Source organism: Barbus barbus (genome assembly GCF_936440315.1).
Source record: "Barbus barbus genome assembly, chromosome: 12".
NCBI lineage: Eukaryota > Metazoa > Chordata > Actinopteri > Cypriniformes > Cyprinidae > Barbus > Barbus barbus.
The window spans coordinates 26,812,141-26,834,959 of record NC_136740.1 but is presented as its reverse complement, the minus strand read 5'-3'; the positions used below and the strand labels follow the sequence as shown (position 1 = coordinate 26,834,959).

At 35.5% G+C, this 22,819-nt stretch overlaps 1 protein-coding gene across 4 annotated transcripts in view; it reads left to right on the top strand.

Moving 5' to 3' along the window:
• Positions 1-22,819, top strand: part of LOC306877558 (oxidation resistance protein 1-like) — a gene marked incomplete at its 5' end in the record, with an annotated part of 84,643 nt that overhangs the window by 14,981 nt on the left and 46,843 nt on the right. For 2 of the 4 annotated variants that reach the window (XM_079429394.1, XM_079429393.1), the window contains 2 exons: positions 5,917-6,197; positions 18,890-18,972. In XM_079429394.1, coding sequence (XP_079285520.1) covers positions 6,065-6,197; positions 18,890-18,972 — 216 coding nt within the window. Of the gene's footprint in view, positions 1-5,916; positions 6,198-18,889; positions 18,973-22,819 lie in introns of those variants that run through there. The other 2 variants (XM_079429392.1, XM_079429391.1) reach the window with 1 other exon arrangement.

The window sequence follows — 22,819 nt, the reverse complement described above, 5'->3', positions numbered from 1 at the left end:
CCTCCTTTACGGGACCATTTTTGCTACTGAAATAAAAAAAAAAGATGATATGTCAAATATTTGGGTAACACTTTATTTTAAAGTGCTCTTGTTACACGGTATACATACTATTAGTCTATAACATTAAATTGTGTATAATTACATGCAAGTAACCCTAAACCAAACCCTAACCATATAGTAAGGACATTAATTAATATTACTCAGTATTTAAATATAAAATTACACTGTAACAATGACACCTTAAAATAAAGAATAACCAATATTTGTAATATACACTACAGTTTATTTGATTAAAAATACATTCAAATGTAGTTTATTGCTGTGATGCAAAACTGAATTTTCAGCATCATTACTCCAGTCTTCAGTGTCATATGATCCTTCAGAAATCATTCTAATATGCTGCTTTGGTGCTTATACAATAATATTTATTATCAATGTTGAAAACAGTTGTGCTACTTAATTTTTTTGTTTTGTTTTTTACAGGATTATTCATAAAACATATTTTTTTGTTTGTATTTACTTATTTATTTTAACACTGTAAATGTCAATTTAATACCAAATATATATATATATTTTTTTAAACTGATTTCTTACCCCAAACTTTTTAAACAGTATAGAATTAAATTTATTTATGTTAAGCTGGCCTACTTTAAAAAAGTAAATAAGTAAATAAAATACTTTTATTATTTGAATGTCATCAATAAAATATTATTGCAGATATTGTAACTATTTAGACCTACCAAACAGAACAGCAAAAATAGTTTATGTTTGCAAACAGGTTTCAGCATGATATTTTTTGATCAGGTGGAGAACTGGTTTAGCAGTTGATTGGCTGGATCCAGCTATTGGTTGCTGTGATGACAGTCTGGCTGATGATCTGTGACAAGAGTCTTGCAGTTGATTGGTTGCCGTGTAAAGGGTCCAGTTGCTGATTGGTTAGCGTGACACAAGTCTAGCAGTTGATTGATTGCTGTCGTGACAGTCTAACTGATGTTTGGATGCTGTGTGCTTCTATGCAGTCAAACTCGTTTCTAAGGAATGCCGTGTATAATTGCAGTCCCTGGTTCTCACAGCAATGACTGAACAACCGTTGAGGTCAATTGAGCAGAGAAGGTAAAATAGCATAACGTTAAAAAACGCTGATGGGAAGATCTGACTCAGACCTCTAATGACTGCTCATATTCAAACTAATAGACCTTCCTAAACTCAGGTCATCAGTTGAGGGACTGTTACACACTCATGCCTTGGTGAAATGATTCATTCTCTGAGATTCTTCTGTGGCCAGACTGAGTCATTTGCATTTGTCTTGTGAATATTCATGAGTTTCTGTGCAGTTTGGATAGCATAATCATCTGTTAGATGGTGCTATCATCTCAGAGAGGGAAAGCAGTACTTTTGTCTTTGAGGCAATCATACACCTGAACAGAAGAGAACACATTATCCACCTGCATGAAAGCCAAGCGCTCCACCTGTATGCTGTGCCTTGGGGGAAGTGTGTGATTTCTGCGAGTTTGGCAACAACAAACTGTATGACATGGCGATATATTGTTAAAAAATATTCCTTTATATTTTTCAGCTTTATTGTGTGACATTCAATGTGTATCTCAATATGTATGTATTTGCTTTAAAATGGATACAAATTTAGATTTGTTTCCTCCTCTCAGTCAGAGGAATTAAATTTCTGCCAAATGGCTACAGCAAATAAAATACAATAACATCTTGTCACAAGATAATCGAGGCATGTTTTCACATTTTCCTCTCATAAAAGGAACTCAATAAAGATTGAATTTTTATTAATTAAAAGTTAGATGCACCCCTAACTATTATTTATTTATTTTAGCATTGATTTGGAATTTGAAATTCCAACCAAACAAACGTTATGACATGAAATATTAAGAAATATTTAATTATTAAATAAGTTCATATGACGTTTTTGTACAAATTCAGATTTTCTTGTTTTCACTGATGCACAATATTATATTTGGAAATCATACTGGATACATTTTTTTGTTGTTGTTGCTAAAATACTTCAAGGCATGTAAAATGAGTTGAATATTTCCTTGAACATTTGTGAGTGATAAAGCAAACTAATCATTGAATCATTTATTTGAAGTGATTCATTAAAATGAATCGGCCTCCTTTTTTCAGTTTTACCAAGACTCTATTATAATATCTCTATCATAGTGCTCTCGTACTCAGCAGGGAGCTGCACTGGGATTGTAGAAAGCAATTTACCATCCCGAAAAATCCCACACAAGTAAAATGGAAAGAAATAAGTGTCTCAGGCATTGAACGTCATACATCCATTCGCTGGTATTTTATCTCCACATCCACAATCTCTATGATTCCTTCTTCTGCACCACATTTTGTGTCATAAATAACATTTCACTTTATCATTTATCACAAATACAGCTGTCGTACAGGAGACGTTCTGTCTGGCATAATCTGATTGTATTTAGTGCTCATTCATTACAGCAGCAGAGCTTCACTGCTTTCTCTATTAGCTGCATCTGCCCAGCCAGAGTGAGTTTTTGCTCCATTTGTGTCTGTCTAATTGGGCCTGTAAACTGTGAGGCTCAGGGTAATGTGCAGATGTTCATCCTTGGGTTGATGTGCTCTGTGTGTGTGGTGTCTGGACACATTCAATGTGGAAATGGCAGTTGTGGTGGTGGTTTAGTAATGAGATCTGTCTTGACTGAAAGAAAAGGATTATGGCTCTCATTTGGTCAAGAACCAGAGTTTCCATACAGCCTTTTACTTGAGATATACAAGCAAAAACTCAATTTTCAGGTGCTGAATTCATTTTCATCTATATTACAGTATGTCTTCTTTAACACTAATATAATAAAATATAATAAACTTATATGTAACAAATAATTATGTAAATAATTGTATGTATATATATATATATATATATATAATTTGATCAATACTACAGGAATATTGTTAAATATTATTACAATTTAAATAATGGTATATATATGGTAATATACTAATATACTAAATAATATACTTTAAAATGTCATTTATTCCTGTTATACAAAGATGAATTTTCATCAGTCATTACAGTCTTCAGCGTCGCATGATCCTTCAGAAATCATTCTAATATGCTGATTTATTATTAATTTTGGAAACTTAATCTTTTTTATGTCTGTGATACTTTTTTCATGATTCTTTGATGAAAGAAAAGCTAAAAAAAACAACATTTATTCAAAATAGAAATATTTTCTAATCTTGTTTTCACTATCAGTTTTTTGTAACATCCTTGCTGAATAAAAGTATTCATTTCTATCAAAAAGAAAAAATGTTGAAGAAAACATACTAAACATGCAACAGCAAAAACTGCTTAAATTCACAGGGCCCAGGACAATCCTAAAAGGCCCCTGACAAAAGCAGAAGATGCTGCTGCTTGAGTCTTGAGTGTTTGTTTGTCTTTGCACGTCTCTTACATCAGCGAGGGTCAGACCGTTCTTACAATTCGATTTAAGCCTTATGTTACAGTTCCTAATGAAGTTACGGGCAGATTGGAAAGGAACTCCATTTAATTTACTCATCAAAGGCTATTTTTCTTGCATTTGGAGCTGCTTGAGTTTTAATTTTAGACCCTGGTTGATCGTATTCAATAATTAGGTACGTATAAAATGCTGCTGGTTGCAGTGATGATACATGTGTGTGTATATAGAAAAATCCTGCCTCGTTCTGGTTTGGAACATTTGATGAATCACTATAAATATCTAATGGCGAACAAATGAACTAATTCTGTGTGCTCCTTATTATTTCCCCAGACTCTCTTCCATTCTGGAAATTGAAATAGAAGAAGGCACCCGATGAATACTGTGCGCACTGAGAGGAGAGAGGAATATTGGTTGGGAGGGAAGCCCTGCTTAAATCTCCCTCAGCTAATAGGGCTTATTTTATTTCTCTTCTAATATTTTATTTCTCTTCTATGTAATGAGAATGATGGATCTTTCATAGGGCCGGTCAAATTAAACTGTTCTTTAATTACAGCCGAGCTTGTGGAGAACCTCGAATCAATAGTATGTTTGTGTATCTGTGTTGAGCCCAGCTCAAGAATGATTTGAAAGGCCCTTAACTTCTCATTGTTTAAGAAATAATTTAATGACCTGCTGGTTTTTGAACTTCCATGCAATTACAGCACAACAAGGACGGCCCTTTAGCTTCTGTGTGCCATTTTGCAGCTACTGTGTACAGTAGTTCATCTACAAATGAAAAACATCACTAAAGCCATATGCTTGTTATTTTCAGTGGAATCAGATACTATATATTTTCCATATAAAATTCATACTTGGGACCAGAAGGACTTAAAAAAACGGTAACACTTTATTTTAGGGTATCTTAACTAGTTGCTTATTAGCATGCATACTACTAGAATATTAGCAATTTAATAGTAGTAATAAAGCACATATTAATGCCTTATTCTACATCCCTAATCCTACCCAATACCTAAACTTAACAGATGTCTGGACTTTCAGGGTTCTGTGTTACTCTGATGATAACTTTCAATTGTTTTCACAACAATGGTTAAGTCTTTTATCAGCAGCTGAATTCATGCATGTCTTATTTGTTGCCAACTTTTGCTGAACAAATCTATGAGTGTACAATAATATGGCTGACCAGCAGAGGGAGTTTCACTCATTTAAGTTTTGGGGGATTTTGGGATCTGTGTAAATTTGGCCTGAGAGGCACACTTCATTTGTCACCCCTTGGGATGCAATTAACTTGATGAATTAAAAAGACACTGAACAATCTTTGCAATTAGCAGTGGCTCTCATATCGTCAGATGAGCTGCATAGATGTCGTTGGGGAGGTGGAGATCTACTGATCGCTTTCCCTGCAAGCTGTTTTCATCAAGTTAAAATATAATTGAGACTCTCTGCATAATTACAGCATGTCTGCCTAATTTACCCCCTCTGAATTCAAGGTTTACTGGTAGGTTTACATCATGTGATAGCAGTGTTTGCTGGTGTGTTTTGTGCAACCACAAAAGTGTCCGAGGCACAATAAACTCATATTGGCCTAGCATGCATGATTTTCTGTGGCAGAGCTATTTTATACTTGTGTTAGTGTATGAAATGACATTTTAGTGTATAAAAAGTATGTGTTTATTTACTGGGTCATTAGTATCACACTTGTAAGATGCTCCAGTAAATATGAAGGTTTGAAAACATTACTTGAAATTAATATTATAATATATATGCTTCCCTTACTATATGTGACCCTGGACCAACACAACCAGTCTTAAGTCGCTTGGTTATATTTGTAGCAATAGCCAAAAATACATTGTATGGGTCAAAATGATGGATTTTTCTTTTATGCCAAAAATCATTAGAGCATTAAATATAGATCATGTTCCATGAAGATATTTTGTAAATTTCCTACTGTAACTATATCAAAACTTAATTTTTGATTAGTAATATGCATTGCTAAGAACTTCATTTGGACAACTTTAAAGGCGATTTTCTCAATATTTTTTTGCACCCTCAGATTTCCAGATCTCAGCCAAATATTGTCCTAACAAACCATACATTAATAGAAAGCGTATTTATTTAGCTTTCAGATTATGTATAAATTGACCCTCATGACTGGTTTTGTGGTCCAGGGTCACATATATATATAAAAAAAACTATATTAGCCTATGATGTTTTAAACCCTACGAATTTACGAACTCAAAACTAGCCAGTAAACATAGACTAATTGGCTATAAACTTCACAACATTAATTTGGTATTAACTTCAAACTTCGAAAAGTTGCTTCAATCATTTTTTTGATTTCACTGTACACGGCTACCGACGCGACGCGTTTAATCCTGACGCCGCAGGCAGTCGACCAATCACAGTCTTTGTTTACGTCAGCATTCCATCACTTGCAGTGATAGAGAAGAGAGCGTTTGGGTCGCGTCGCGTCGCGTCACGTTGCGTGCGTAACAAACGGCGAAAAGTTCAGCAGCTGCTGTCAGTTTCAGTTCCTGCTTCTGCTCGCGTGTTTCACAGTCTCCCCTGTTTTTATTGCTTTTAAATGTTTATGCTTTGGGGAGGATCTGAATATGGATTATATTCAGTCGTTCAGAGACGCGATCACTGGTAAAATCTGGCCTGTTACCGTGAGAGAAGTTCAGTTTAAAGACTACTCTGATGCAGAAACGCCTCTGGAGAACACGCATGAAACACACACTGCAGGTATTAGTTTTGTGTTCCTCTCAAAAGTTTTACAAACGGGTTTTAATGTAATAGTTGTTGGTCTTGTCGCGCGCCTGTAAATTTTGACAGTGCAACATGGCTGCAGTACTAAGTTACAGTGAGTTATTATTGAGAGAGTTTTTACATGTCAGCTGCCCTCCTTTGCATTGCATTGCATTTGACTGGTGAACTTTAGTGAGAAAGAATTAAGAGTTCATATTCTGGCATTTGGTATTGTAAAGTTTATTGCTGCATTGTTGCTTTCTCCTACTCTGCTGAAATATTCATGGTTCCTCGCTCTGGTCATATAAAATAATTATATATATATAAAAAAAAAGTCCATTAAATGTCTCTAATGAATATATATTTGTCTATTTTGGTTATGATCATAAATATATATTTTATATTAACTTTATATATAATATTTAATCAGCTGCATTTATTTGTGAAGTGTGACTTAAGCATTTATATTGAAAAAGAGTGATGTGATTCTAAATTGGTAACACTTTAGTTTAGGGACCGATTCTCATTAAAAACTAGTTGCTTGTTGACATGCATATTACTAGCATAGCATATTAGCTGTTTATTAGAATAAAGCACATATTATTCTGCATGACCATATTTTAGATCCTAGAGACCTACTTCTCACCTAAATCTAACAACTAGCTTATAACTATTAATAAGCAGCAAATTTGTTGAGGCAAAAGTTGTAGTTAGTTAGTTAATAATGAGAATTTGTCCCCAAACTAAAGTGTGACCCAAAAAATATAAATCATATTTAGCATTTCATGGATATTAAAAAGTCATGCAGATTTGGAATAATGTAAATGGGAGTATTTATTTTTAAATTTGTTTAAAAATCATGAACCAACTGAGCAATAGAATTATATTGGTCAAACTCTGTAGGAACCATTCATATTGTATTGATACTGATAGATTATTACTTCTCCACCTTAAAAAATAGTCCATGTATACATGTCTGTGCAGTTTTGTAAAGAAGCCCCAAGTGCTGTGAACTCTTGCATCGACAGCAGACTCTGTGTTATGTATTCCTGTCACAGTGGGCTGTGAGTCAGGTTAATTGCAAGGACTAATTAGGCCAGAGGACGGCTGAGAGGCATGATGATATATGCTGTATGATGATAGACATGTTTCATCCGATAGCAATTTTGCAATCCTGTTTATTCTGCAGTAGATATAGGTGGATATACAATAGTTTGTTATTTAATACATTTGAAAATGTAATTTTTTCCTGTAATGGCAAACCTGAATTTCCAGCAGTCATTACTCCAGTCTTTAGTGGTCCTTCAGAAATCATTCTAACAAAGACTATAGAATACCTAATATGCTGATTTACTGCTTAAGTAACATTTCTTATTATTATCAATTTTGGAATTTTTATGGAAACTGTTATTCTTTTTTCCAAGATTCTTTGATGAATAGAATGTTCAAAAGAACAGCGTTTATTTAAAATATAATTTTTATTTGTAACAATCTTTACAAGTCTTTACATCAAGTTTTGATTAATCTAATATGCCCTTTATGAATAAAATCATTAATTTCCTTTTAAAAAAAAGTCATACTGACCCCAAACTTTTGAAGCGTAGTGTATAGTATATTAATAAACATGTTTTTTGGTTGCATTTCAGAGCTATCTTGTCTTATGTATACTGTTCGATTTTGGTCATACAACCCAATTGAAGGCCAGAGAAGAGTAAAATGCAAGGATTTGACTGCTGTGAAATTGTAAAAGTACAGGAAATAGCATTGCACCATTAGTTCACCTCAACCTTCAGTTAGACAGATAAAAGGACAACTGCAACAGACAATATTGCTGTCCTTACCATTTGACACTTATCAAAGCGGTGCAATGCTGATAGCACCGTGTAAGCCTATTTGCATAAATGGATTAAAAAACACAGAGATAAAAACAAATGGAGCTCATCCTTGTGTAAACAGTAACTGACTGTAGGAAATCACATTTCTGCACTGCAAAATGAAGCATTGCTTAAATACAGTGGGGATTGATGGTGTTTCAATTTAGTATTTTTTAAATTTAAAGCAAATATTTTTTATGAGTTAATATTTATAAATATTATAATCATGATAAACATTATCAGATATTTTCACTCATTAGTCATTAATGATATGATATCAGCCCCAAATGCTCAGTGGTGGAATTTCAGAAGTCATTCTATTTGTAAATGTGCATGCGTTCCCAAAACAAGGAAATAATGGCACAGCGTTTTCTGAAGCATCTCTGGCTCCTCATTACTGGAGAGGAACCAGTCTAAAGAATGAGTGGGCAGCACTGATGCTGGAAGCGCAGGGAGTCCATTAGCATACATCTGCACTGGCTTTAGATGGACGTGGGAGGCACAAGACGCGTCCTGCTTTTCTCTAGATCACCCCCAAAGATGAATGGGGTGTGTTTTCATTACTGAGTTAAGACTAATTCCTCTGCATTTGCCAGTACTGTGCTGTGACAACCCAAGAGGTCATGTGTGGACTGAAGCTAGCATGGCATGACTGCTCATGTGCTGATTTGATCTGTAAAACTACCTGTCCTTGGACACAGGTATTAAATGTAAATTAAAATGTATGAATATTAATATAATTTAATAAATTAAACAATGACAAAAATATTATATATTTATATATAATATAATATTTAAATAATATTAATTAAATTGTGATATTCATATATTTTAATGCATTTAGTAAATGTTAAATATCATTTAATGTTACAGTATTATTTATTATAAATAATATTTATTATATTTACATGTATAATACATTAAACAAATTTATTAATAGTGTGATTTTAGTACTATTTAGATAGTTATAGTTTTTATTAAATAAAATATTAATATTTTAATGCACATTTAGTGCATTTAAAATGTAATTTAATGTTCTATAACTATAAAATATGATTGTTTTATTTTAAATTATTTACTTATTATATTTTCCCATGCATGATGCATTAAATGTATTAACATATTATTTTAGCACCACTGAGACACTGTTATAGTTTATATAGTTTTTATTAATTGTGTTTCAGTTTTAGTACAAGTTAAACTAAATAAATGCATTGATAACTAACTGAAATAAGCTTACTTTATAAAGCTTTTATTTTTCAGTTAACGTTTATTTTTATTTCAAGAAATATATATATATTTATATTTATATATATATATATATAAACATAAAATTAAATGCATAATTTGCATTTTAAATATTTAACAAATGAAGGATACGTCATCTCATTTGATTACTCTGTTTTGTTTGAAACTTGGATGCAAACCAAAAGGAAAATGAAACATTAGCATTGACTCCATGGACATCACCTTTGAACTTCATTGATTGTTCAAAAGCATTGGGGCCCCAGCGGTGTTTTTTTATTCTCGTCTAGACTAAATGCTAAAGTAGCAGGGAGGGTTTACGCTCAGCGGATCAAACTTTGCCCTCTGTTCAATAACCTTTTAAGTTGTGACTAAGCACCCAGGCCCGGTGTGCGTCAAAGGCCGAGGGAGCTGTTTACCTGCATCACAGCGGCTGATCTTTCAGCTCCGGTCTGCGCTCTGGGGCCTTTTTTTTTCCTGACCTGCAATATTTGTCCTGCTTTCCCAATGGTGGGTATGGATTTAACACTAAAGCTGCCACATGCAGTGAGATGAAGAATAGTTAAAGTGTCTCTGCTGAAGGGAAGTGTTGAACTAGACGTCACGTCTCATCCCAATGTGCTCTTTAGTCATGCCAATAAATTTGAAGAAGACTCATTTTTTTATCGGATTGTCTATTTACACTAAGTGCAAAGGCTATTTACACTAACTCCGCCCACCAACGTGTGATTGGGTTAGTCAACATTAAAAAAGACCCCAATTCAGCATCAGTTTCAGTTGTGTACATGGTAAGGCACATGCTTTTTGACGCGATCGACTCGAGTTAGAGTCCGCCTTTTGCAAACTTTTTTTTCAATAAAAATTAAGGAAATAATCAAAGAGATTGAAAATAAAAGTATCGGGTAGGGTTAGGGTAGGTGTAGGGAGGTCTTTATTGTCCCAATAAGGTGGCATCCATTTAATAATTGTAAATAAAACTATAATTTATATGCAATACTTTATTATTGCGTACTGTTTTATAAAATGTACAACAATACTGAGGTGCAGATAATTGCCACTCTTTGCAATAAGTAGTATAAATAGCAGAAAATCTTGCTATTTGCACTTAGTGTAAATAGCATCTATCGTAAAAAAAAAAATGCTATTTGTACTTGGTGTAAATAGCATCTAATTTGCTCTTAGTGTAAATAGCATCTATCGCTATTTACACTTAGTGCAAATAGCCGCTGCCTTTTTTTATTTGTGCCGTGTAAGTCATAGGTCATCTCTTAGAAATCATGCATCATACCTGTGTGTGAGTGTGTGTGAGATCTGACAAAAGATCTGGCAAACTATCAAACGTGTTTTTGCAGCGTTGAGTAATGTAACCAATCAAAGACACATCTGTTGATTTCTTCAACGCAATGGCCAATCAGAAAAGTTGTAGTTTTTCAGAATTCACTCACCGCTGAAAGCGCCAGAGTTTTGCACGCTCGTGAATCATCTCATGACTAACTAAGTGCAGGCGCGATGTAAATAAGAGATTCATTGTGTAGTTCAGAGAGCTTGATTGTAACGGAACTTTGTGAGATCGCGATGAACTTTGATGAGTGATGCTTTTAGTGATGGTAATGGGAGTGCGCTTTGTGTATTTTCTAGGCTATAATCCATTCAGAATTTGAATGAAACTTTCGTTTTCGGACACATACATGCTGCAAAGTTTTGGGGATGATGCTGGATTCATTCTCGAAATATCAGTGATAAGCAATGGATGAGACAAAAAGGATTTAATTCTGGAACCAGTCCTGGCCAAACGTCCTGAGCGAGATCCAACTTTATTGAGATTGGGACATATCAACCAGTAATTTAGCCAACCAACCATTATCAACCATTAATATCAACCAACTAAATTGAAGCTGCAGCTGCAGTTTATTATTGCATGCTATTTTACATACTTTTTTAAACACTATTGGCACTAAACAAAGCCATTGCCTATTTCCTCTTATTTTTTAGTTTTATTCTTTGACAGAATAATTTAATCATTAATGATTTGTGTTTAATAAACAAATATCCCATTGTTCAATTCATTATTCAGCCTTCCTACAAAACTCTGATATCTTCAGTGGTTCTCAGATGCTTACATTTAGAGCAGAGCTGAACTCACGCCAGCAGTGTAGAGGCTGACTTTAGCCACTGCTTTATTTGATTTGCAAACTAAATAGTGCTCACTAAAGCAATAACCAAGTGGATGGAGGTATCTTGCTGCGATTAGTCACCCTGGAGTGAGTGCTAATAAGAGGCTCTGGTGCGGGTGACACACGTGGAGCCACTGACAGGATCGGGGTTTGATTAATTGACCTGGGGTGGGTGTTAATGAGGGAAAGGAACAGGCCGTGTGGAGTTCAGCATCTCCCCTGACACACAATTCAAACTGCAGTACCAGCAAACACACACACACACACACACCAGCTACTGTGACAGTCTGGGCCGTGACAACTGCCGGGGACTTTAAGAGTTTGAGCTGTTCGGTTCAGTGAGCAACTTTGCCATGTTTTTCCCAATGCTGTTACTTCTTCCTTTGATAAACGGGTCATATGATGAAACAGGATTCATTGTAAGTCTGATGTACCACATAGACATACTCTAACAACTTATTCAAACATTAAAACTATGCAATAACAGTTTGTTCAGAAATCATCTTATGACGTCACAACTAACAGTAACATGTGACCGGCCACATTTGGTCATTCCACATATATTCGCTACTTTCTGTTCTAGGTGAGCAGTTATGACAAAAGAAAACAAAAATCAGTTTTTAGGTTTAAATCTAGACCAAATGTGTTTTTTAAATTTTTTTATTTAAACTATGTAAAATTGCATTTTTTTCCCCCTCAATAATTATAAATTAGTATAATTAAATAGTATAATAATTAGTTATATTAGAAAAATCTGAATTGTATAATTTTTTTTAAATTTGGTATTTTTATAACTAGTTTTTATTTTTAAATAAATATTAAATTTATTTATAATTAAAAAATTCCTATACAAATAATTTTTTTCTAAGCTAGATTCAAAATGAATTTGGTTTAAAAAATAATGCCACAGTCTGAATAGTAACAGTGTGTATAGAAGTACAGTAGCAAAAATAGACTTTTTAATTGTAAGTGTTCATGAAAATCTAAATTGTGACTCTTTCTAGTGCAAAAAAGACTAAAATTATAACTGAATCTCAGAGAGAAAAATAAAACTAAAAGTTCTTAATATATCCCCTTAAGCAGAAAAAATATGAGTGAAATTGTTGCGTAAAGAAAGTGATGAAATGTGTGGCAACTTTTCCTCCCAGTCATGACAAAGTGTAAGTGCACACATGATTCTTTTCCTGTTTAACATTTGAAACAGATATTTTCAGTAGAATTAGTCAGAAATCAGATTACACGAATCCAGCGATTATATTACATAATGTGCGTTTAAATGTAAATACACGTCTCGGCTTTATGTGAAGGAAGAATCTGAACTTAAGAATGACATTCAGTCAAAAGCTCACATTGAAAATGTATGACTTTACTGTCAGAAAAGCATGTTATATAGTTCTTACTAGGACAGTGTGTCTATTGGTTACATAATGCATTTACACTATCACTGTAAACATAAGAGCTTTTTCATGCCTATAGATTCTCGAATCTGTATCTGGATGTTGAACAGGGCTTCACTTCAAGAGTGTGTCAAGTATCTCAGCCTTATATAAGTTGAGTCATCCTCTGTAGCGTATGCTGTCACACAATTGCATTTATTTATATATTTCCGGTATGTGTTTATGTGTCTACATCAGTAAAGATGCTTTGTTTAGTACAGGTCTGTGTTGATGTATGAGGATTATAAGTCAAAAATAATATTGTTTGTATTGCTGTTTTTATTTTGCTCCTTTTGTGTTTTGAAAAGAATAACAGCATACATTTAGGATGACATGAGGAGGAGTAATGCTCTTTTTGGGGTTAGCTGTCCCTTTAAGACCGATCTTGGGATAGTGAATCAGATTGTTTGTTCATTGTTGTTAAAATGAAGCAGAGTTTTGCATGGCAAATAACAAAGTCTCCAAACAGCCATGGTCATCTCATTCCAGCACAGTGTGTGTGTGTGTGTGTGTGTGTGCATGTGTGTGTGTGTGTGTGTGTGTGCGTGTGTGTGTGTGCGCGTGTGTGTGTGTGTGTGTGTGTGTGTGTGCGCGCCACCTGCTTATGATGATGGGGCACTTGTTTCCAGCACCATTCTGAGCAGTAAATGAGAGCTGTCTCAGAATAACATCCGCCGGGTCATTGCAGCTGCCGCTAACACAAACCTGGTTGTTTTCACTGTCGCGCTGAAGTTGGTTGCATGCGTTCTGCGTCCTTGTATGACAGCAACGCCCAAATAAGGAACACACAACACATACATAAAAATACATTTTCTTCCGTTTTGATTGCAGTGTCATGTTTGTAATGTCTTTTTTTCCTGACTCTACAACTTTGCTTTGTAATTCAGCATGCACTGTTTGATAGATACCTCACAGACATGAATGATACCTCAGATCATGCAGCTTGAACGTGTAAAAGAAGCTGAAGACATTTGACAGAATTTCACCTATCAAAACTTTATGTATTTATTATTATTTTTTTTTTTTTAATCTCTTATTCTCACCAAGGCTGTAGTTTTGGTCTAAAATACAGTAAAAACATTAATATTGTGTAAATATTATTACAGTTTACAATAACCTTTCTATTTTAACATATTTTAAAATGTAATTCATTCATATGATTCAAAGCTGAATTTTCAGCATCATTACTTCAGTCTACAGGTGTCACGTGATCCTTCAGAAATCATTGTAATATAATCTAATTTGCTGATTTGCTGCTCAAGAAACATTTCTTATTATTATCAATGTTAAAAAGTTATGCTGATTTTTTTAAACTGTGTATATTTGATATTTATTGTATTTTTATTAGAAAGTTCAAATGCATTTATACATGCAGCTTTTATTTTAGATGGAAATTATTTTTAACAATGTAAACATCTTTACTGTCACTTTTTGTTTTTGTTATTGTCATATTAATGTGTCCTTGATTAGAAGTAGGCTACTCATTTAAAAAAAAGAGTAAAATCTCTTGTATTGTATTTTTTTTTTTTGTTTAAATATTATGATTCTTAAAAATAATAAAAAATGAAATACGTAATTATATATATATAATATATCATATTTATATGTATAATATATATTTGTTATTATATGGTAAATAATATTATATAAAATATTATATATTTATTTGTAATATATATTATATGTTTATTTACAATTGTAATTGGATCATTATAAGCCATAATATGTTATATGTTTGGCATATTGAGGCTTGTACATGTACAAACCTCATTCATAGGTATAAGCTGTTATGCCTTATCACATTTCTATGAATTTGCAAACTTCACTGATAATTGAAGTATAACTGTCATAGACCATTAGTGCTGCATTTTTGAGAGCTTTTACTGCTTAAAATCATGTACAATTAGTGTTACATTTGCAGACAAAATAGGTAAAATGTATCTGGGCCAGGAATAATATTATTTCCTTTGCCACTGAAAGGAAAAAGAGAACAGCGTGTGGCCTTGTCCCATATTTCCCACCTGTGTTATGTGACCACTGAACGCTAGTTCTTATTAGCAGTGGCCTTTATATTTAGAGCACAAAATACTAGATAATCAGTGAGCCACAGTACAATGGCTGTGTTCCAAAACACAGTGAGCTGCCTACGTATGCAGCATTATAAGACATCATAGATGCAAATGCTGTTCCAAAAGTGTGATTTATGTGCCACTGCCTGTGTAGAGGGAAGTCGTGGCCTAATGGTTAGAGAGTTGGCCTCGTAATCCAAAGGTTGCGAGTTCGAGTCTCAGGTCCAGCAGGTGGGGGGAGTGAATGTACAGCTCTCTCCACCCTCAATACCACAACTGCTCCCCGGGCGCCGCAGCATAAATGTTCACGGTGTGTGTGTGTGTTCACTGCTGTGTGTGTGCACGTTGGATGGGTTAAATGCAGAGCACAAATTCCGAGTATGGTCACCATACTTGGCCATATGTCACGTCACTGTCACTGCAGAGTGTTCCAAATCACTGACTTATGAGGTTACATTTGAGCTGGGATGCTTCATATGTAGAAAGCAGTGCAGCTCACTGGACTTGTGAATAGACCCAACGTATCTGAGTAACAAATGCGTATTTATTCAAGAGATTTGTCATATTTTGTTGATGGAGAGACACCAAATCCATGGTCTCTGCGGCTCTGGAACATTCTGTGTGTGGCCAGTGTCCATCCAGAGCCACAGAGACGAGAGACCATGGATTTGCTGTCTCTCAGACACACATTGGGCTCTTTGTTTAGTTTCGATGTGACCGCTCTTATCTCAGCGTGTGAAAAGCCTGCTTCAGACGATATACACACACATGAGGGTTCAAATCTAGACAATTTAGCCGTTTTTCATGAAACTTATCTCTGTTGTGTGTGTTTGCTCGCTGTGTTCCTCTCTCTGACTCATGCCTCGGTCAGTGCTGTTGTACTGGAGCACACAGACATTAGCATATTTTTGCGATCTATTATTGGGGTGTTGTAAACATATGAATTATATTAATTATACCCCAAATTCTCTGTTTCTCTGTAATTGAGTCATTTAAAAAGTAATAAATATTTTACATTTACATTTCTGTTAAATGTTTTTTTTTTCTTGGGATATATAGGCTCTAATATATATATATATATATATAATATGTATATGTGTGTGTGTGTATAGAACACAGATGTATATTAAAATAAAATTAAAGAAATATGTTCAAAGTGCTTTAGTGCACAATTTTATTTTGTTTTGATTTATTTTATCCTTCAATTATGTTCTGCCCAGACTTCCGGTTTCATTTTAAAGCATGTCAACACAAGAAGGAATGCCGCAGAATTCCTTTCAGTTCCCGTCCAATTCCAAATTCCTGAGCCTAATTATGAGCAATAATAACAGTACTGTTTACTATAGAAAATATATTTATGTCTCTGAATGTGGGAATCACACATCATCCTTTGAATCAGTGCAGATTAGCTTTCTAAATATCATGACAATGTGTTTTAGAGTAATAAAACTGTTTCGGAGGCACTCTGTGAGACGTCTCATTCAGTGACATCATGTACTGTAAATACTGAGAGATCAGCCACTGTCGCTGTTTGTCAGGTTACGCTCTCAAACAGAGGCGTGAAAGCGCTGGATAAAAGATCAGTGTTTGTATCAGCGCTTGCGCTGGCCTGGTTTCTTTCGCTGCTGTCTCTTTGGTGTGAGCACAGAAATAGCAGGACGACTATGACTCATGGCTGCACAGCCGAGCGTCTCCCTGTCACACTGTCACAAGTGCAGAACCTGTTAGACGGATTCTGGAGTTAATGTTAATGTGAAGATGGACGGACCGCCTGAAGCAAAGTGAACGTGGGGGAATTGCTAACAGCGCTCGCATAACCCTGAACATACACACACACCCATACCCATGAGACTATATGCATACACATTAGTTCCTTTTTTTTTTTTTTTTTTTTTTTTTTTTTTTTTTTTTACCTTTATTTTACCAGGAAATAATCCCATTGAGATTCAGAATCTCTTTTTCAAGGGAGTCCTGGCCAAGACAGCAGAATAATAGTTCCATATTAACATGTACATTAAAAACAAAAAACATTTAACAGAAAAAAAAAAAAAAAAAACAGAAAAAAAATAAAGAAAAAAATAAAAAAGTTCTAGTGGATATACATTTTGGTTTGATGATTGCAAACTGCATTTGAATGATCTGATATTGATCTTTTAATCTATGCCTTTTCGAATTTTCGTCAACCTAAACATTATTTGTAGCACACCTCCTGTTCTGTGGATGTTGCTAATGTCTAAGTTCCTTGATAGTTCATCTCTTTTTTAAATGTTAGTTTATTTTTGTTTGTTTGTTTATACCAGGGCTGAGTAATTTGATGAATGCATTCAACTGCTATTTGTAAATGCTGTGCGATTATTTGTTTGGCTCCCTTCATAATTAAATTTTTTACATTTTAAAAATTTTAATTTTTTGTAATGGGGAAAAATCATACTGTAACATGGTCACAAAAAAGTGTGGGGGACAATTATTGTATATGATTTGGTTCAGTATAATCTAATTTAATATAATACATTTTATAATTAATCAGTTTTTTTACTATAAAAAAATTATAAAATTTCAAATAATAAATAACTGAATATAATAAGAAATCCGTTTTAATATCAGTTAAATATATCTTAATTATTAATATCAGTTAATTTTTACATGTATCACAGTTTCCACAAAAATCTTAAGCAACGCAACTGTTTTCAAGATTGATAATAATAAGAAATGTTTCTTGAGCACCAAATCATCATATTAGAATGATTTCAAGGCTCATGTGACACTGAAGACTGGAGTAAATTCAGCTTTGCACATGAATAACACTACACATGAATAAATTATGATCAGTTTGAGACTTACTGGTCAGGCACCAGCACACTATCCTACCGATAGGGGCATCAGATTTGGTTCAAAACCGGCATCAGGTAGCTGTGGGATTGGATGCTGGTGTAGTTGACGTGCTCTGTTCATCAGAGTCAGCGTTACTGCTGCTGCTGTCACGGTTCTGTTTCCAGACACTTCTGCTCTCCCCTCGGATCTGAGCAGGTGTCTGACACCCGTCTCCCCCAACACATGCTGAAGATCCGTCTCTGTCGGCCGAAAGTGATTGACAGGACCTTTGTTTTCCTCTGCAGAGCGTGAAAAGTTACACATGAATAAATTACATTTTAAAATGTATTAAAATATAAAAGGCCTATTTTTAAGTGTAAAATATTTTACAATAGCCTTGGTGAGCAGAGATAGTTCTTTCTAAAACATAAAAAAAAATTTAAACAGCAGTACCCATTTCATGCTACTGCTAGATTAACATATGTAATATAGAAGTAATTTCCTTAACATATCTAATTCCTTAAAAACAAATCTAATATCTCATCTAATTTTATTCCTCTAATAGTTAGGGGCATCAAAATGCACCATATTCACAGAGTGTGCAAACCCAGATTATCTGATGTCAATACTTAATTGGAAAATCAGTGCCAATACGTAACATAGCCCTATTAGCTTTGCATAAGCCAGGCATTGTAATTGGTTTCAAAGAATTCACAGCACAACATAAATGTGATACTTTCAGGAGGCAGCACTACGTCTCTCTCTGTCTCTCACTCTCAGAGGTCAGGGTGGTCTCTTGTCTGTTACGGCACTTGCAGCAGCAGGAGGCATTGCAAGGTGAAGACACATCGGCTGTCATTGTGCTGAGCGGGAGAGAAAGAGAGGGAGACAGTGGGGAAAGGAGGGAGGGTGAGAGAGAGAGAGAGAAAAGCTGCGTTCTCTGGCTCACCGGAATCGCTCGTTCACACTCGCTGTTGACGGATGAGCCGTCGGTCGAGGCTGAGAGCTCGGCAGCTTGTGTCAAGCTGAGGGGAGAGCGGAACATGAACATAATGAGAACCTTCCCTCGCTTGCTTTCAGATACCGGCCAGAAGAAGACGCCGGAGAAGAAGGATGGAAGGCGGATGTCGTTCCAGAGACCGAAGGGCACCATCGAGTATTCCGTAAGTGGGAACATCAATCCCTTTCCTTGTTATTTCTGTACATGTGCTGTGCATTGTAGGCTTGTGTCTTGTAGATCTTATCCCGGCACTGTTTACTCTGAGGATTTTTCCACATGTACCTGCAAGATTTCTGTGAGAGTTTGCACGAGGACTCTGTGTGTGTGTTTGTGTGTGTGTGTGTATCCACAGGGATGAATTGAGAGCAAGTGTGCTTCCATCAGGGTTTAGGATGGAGAGACGCTGCATGAAGCCAAGCGAATGTTTACATCAGCCTGTTTATTTTCGCCAGTCTGCGTGTGAATGTTCTTATCAACATACATTCCAGAAGAGTATTGCTGAATGACCTTCCTTTCTGCGTTTGTATTTCTATTGATTTGGCGAGCGCGTGTGCCGAGTGAGAGAGAGAGAGACCGTGTGAGCTTCGATTGTCTGTCTTAACAGCTTGTTGTGTTCTTGAAATGACCCTCAAATTCCAGCTGCGGGCAGAACGCTTCTCGTCTCTCTTCCTAGTAACAGAGGAGCGTGTGGGTTGAGACGAGACCTGGAGTTCTGCCTGGAAGTGGAAAGAGACAGAGGAGAGGAAACTGCTGGCGGCTAGAGCTGTCATTTAGCCAGAAGATTGGAATCATACCGCTTTTCCACCAAAAACGGTGCCGGTGCTCATGCCGGAGCTGGCACTCAGTCAGGCAATCTGACGAATTCTCTCAGAAACGGCCCATGTTTACACTGACTTAGATGAACTAACTAGGTCACTGTGTTTGTTTACAAATCTTACGGGTTTGTTAACATTAAAAGTAGAGATGTGTAAAGTCCACTAGTCAGGGCTACCTGAATGAATACTCGATTTGACTAATAGATAAATTTAAAGACACAAAATTTAAAGCACAGCATGTTTTTAACGTGCTATTGAAACCATTGTAGCTACAAATATTAAAACTAAATTTGTGTATAAGAATAACGCTAAGTTAATCAACCTCCATATATTCGATTAGTTGGTATTTGGATGCGCAATAGACTAGTCAAGCATGGTCATCCATCCCTAATCCAAAGTCATTTAAGCGTCTTTTTTGATATCACAGGTTTCTTTTGTATGTGTAGTTTGATTAAAAATATCAATATTTTCTAATATTATTAATATATATTTTAATATATTTTTAAATGTAATTTATTCCTGTGATGGCAAAGCTGTATTTTCAGCATCAATACTCTTGTCTTCAGTGTCACTTGATCCTTCAACATTTCTTATTATTATCAACATTTCTTATTATTTTCATTATTCACCTTTATGAAAACAGTTGTGCTTTTTAATATTTTTGTGGAAACCACATTTTTTCAGGATTCTTTGCTGAATGGAATGTTCAAAATAATTGCATCATTTATTTGAAATACAAATCTATAAATGTCTTTAATGTCTTTTGATCAGTTTAATGCATTCTTGCTGAATAAAAGTACAAATTTATTTTCAAAAGAAATCTTACTGACCCTAAACGTTGGTGAACGTTGGTATATATATATATATAAATTAATTGAATTCACCACTTTTATGAGAAATTAAATTCTAAAGCACCGAATACTGTCAGTTTGCTAATGAAAGCATTGCTGCTAAAAAATTAAATATAATAAATAATATAAATGTATTTTATGAAAAATATTAACTATTCAGTTGTTAGACTTCTAGTAGACTAATTAGCTATTGTGACCTATTATAATTGTGTCATTGTGACTTAATAAATTCCGCATCGTTTTGATATAATGAGTTACTCTTTTCAGATCAGTTCATACAGTTTGAGACTTACTGGTCAGGCACCAGCACACTATCGGTAGAAAAGGGGCATCAGATTTGGTTCAAAACCGGCATCAGGTAGCTGTGGGATTGGATGCTGGTGTAGTTGACGTGCTCTGTTCATCAGAGTCAGCGTTACTGCTGCTGCTGTCACGGTTCTGTTTCCAGACACTTCTGCTCTCCCCTCGGATCTGAGCAGTTGTCTGACACCCGTCTCCCCCAACACATGCTGAAGATCCGTCTCTGTCCGCCGAAAGTGATTGACAGGGCCTTTGTTTTCCTCCGCAGAGCGTGAAAAGTGTGCAAGACGACAGCGGGGCATTTGTCACAGGGCATAAACAGCGTGTCATGAGGCTGTTTGTGGCGGTTGTTGGTGAGGGGTGAGTGGGGGTTAACATGAGAGAGATGGCAGATACGGCACTCATATCTCAGTCTTCCAGCTTGCCTTGAAATCTTCCACTCCAAACCACACCACACCGCTGCAAAGACGGAGTGATGGATGTCATATTGAGAAGATGTTTGGATAATTACTGGACTTGATGCGTAACCCTGAACACACAAATCATCTTTAAATGGATAGCACAGCCAATAGTCTATATATCAATATTCTGTCATCATTTACTCACCCTCATGTCGTTTCAAACATGCATGACTATCTTTTTTCTGTGGCTTCATTGTTTTTCTCCATACATTGAAAGTCAGTGGGGTCTAGTGTTGATTACACTTTCAGAGAAACTGCCTCCATTATTGTAAAAGCCTTGCCTCCTGCCACAGATGATTTTCTTCATTGCTCTTTTCTCAAGAAGCAGTCTCGACCTCAAGAGGGGTTGAAGGAGAGCTAAACTATTGTAGCCCATCTGCTCAGTCACTAATAACGCTCCGCAGGTCAGCGGGTTCTCACCATTGGCTGGTCTGTGGCCAATTAAATTGGTTGGACTCCAGGAAAGAGCCAGAGAGATTGAAATCTCATCGGAGAGAAACAGTGAGGATTCAGCATCTGCTTTACTGCTTCCTGAGTCTGTTGATTCCTGTAGCGGTCTAGAGTCATTGTAACAGCACTAAAGTCATGAGGTTAGTGATTAAAACTTAAAGTCTCATTATGCATGATGCATACTGTGCACAAAATCAATAGACTTTCTGTGCATATTTATAATTGCATTGATTTGAGTTCAGCATCAGCAAATCATGCAAAAATCACTCCTAAGCTCTTAAAAATACATTTCTGAATGTACATGAAGCTCATATGAGATTTCATCACAGGGCTGTGAATGTGAAGAGCTTTAGGCTGTGAATATTTGGGACCAGGCTCACCAGTTGCCCCTTGACCTCCTGCTGATTAAAGACTGATAATTTCTTTGTCAGTGGGCAAACATAACAATAATTTTTGTCCCCACTGTATATATATATTAGGGTTGGGCCGATAGACGATGCCATCGTCCATCGCCGATGGCTGATAGACATCACGATGTTGAGCCAGCATCGTGATTTCATGCGCTATTGCTTTTTATTTTCACTTTCACTTTTGAGATTCACGATCGCACATACTGTTTATACTATGGAGCGGCAGTACTTGCCACACATTTTACAAGATCAGATGTTTGTCAGTTGTGCTCAGGATCTGCAAATCATTCGCCATCATCTCAAGCTGGTCTCACACTTCTCACTCTTGATGAGAAGCTCAGCGTCGTGCCACATCTTTACATTGTTTTGAATCGTTGCTAGGCTCAAAATGCTGCGTAATGTACAAGTAGAGCACTTTAATAATCAAATAATACATGAAGAAATGCATGTGTTTGGACTTGAATATGTCTTCTGATGAGACGTGTGAGAACTTGTGGAAGTTGCTCCCAGCTTTAGGGTGGTGTAAGAGCTAAATGTTTAATGCTGTGTTATAATGTTTGGAGCCAACTCTAGACATTACTAGTCTTGATCCTAATGACCTAAGAGTTCAACGTGTCTAATTCAGAATGGGTGAGCCGCATATGAAGCTGCAGGAAAATGTGCCTCTGCCTGCAGATTCTATTAAAGTGTCAAGTAGCTTAACAGCAGTGTATAGTTGTAATA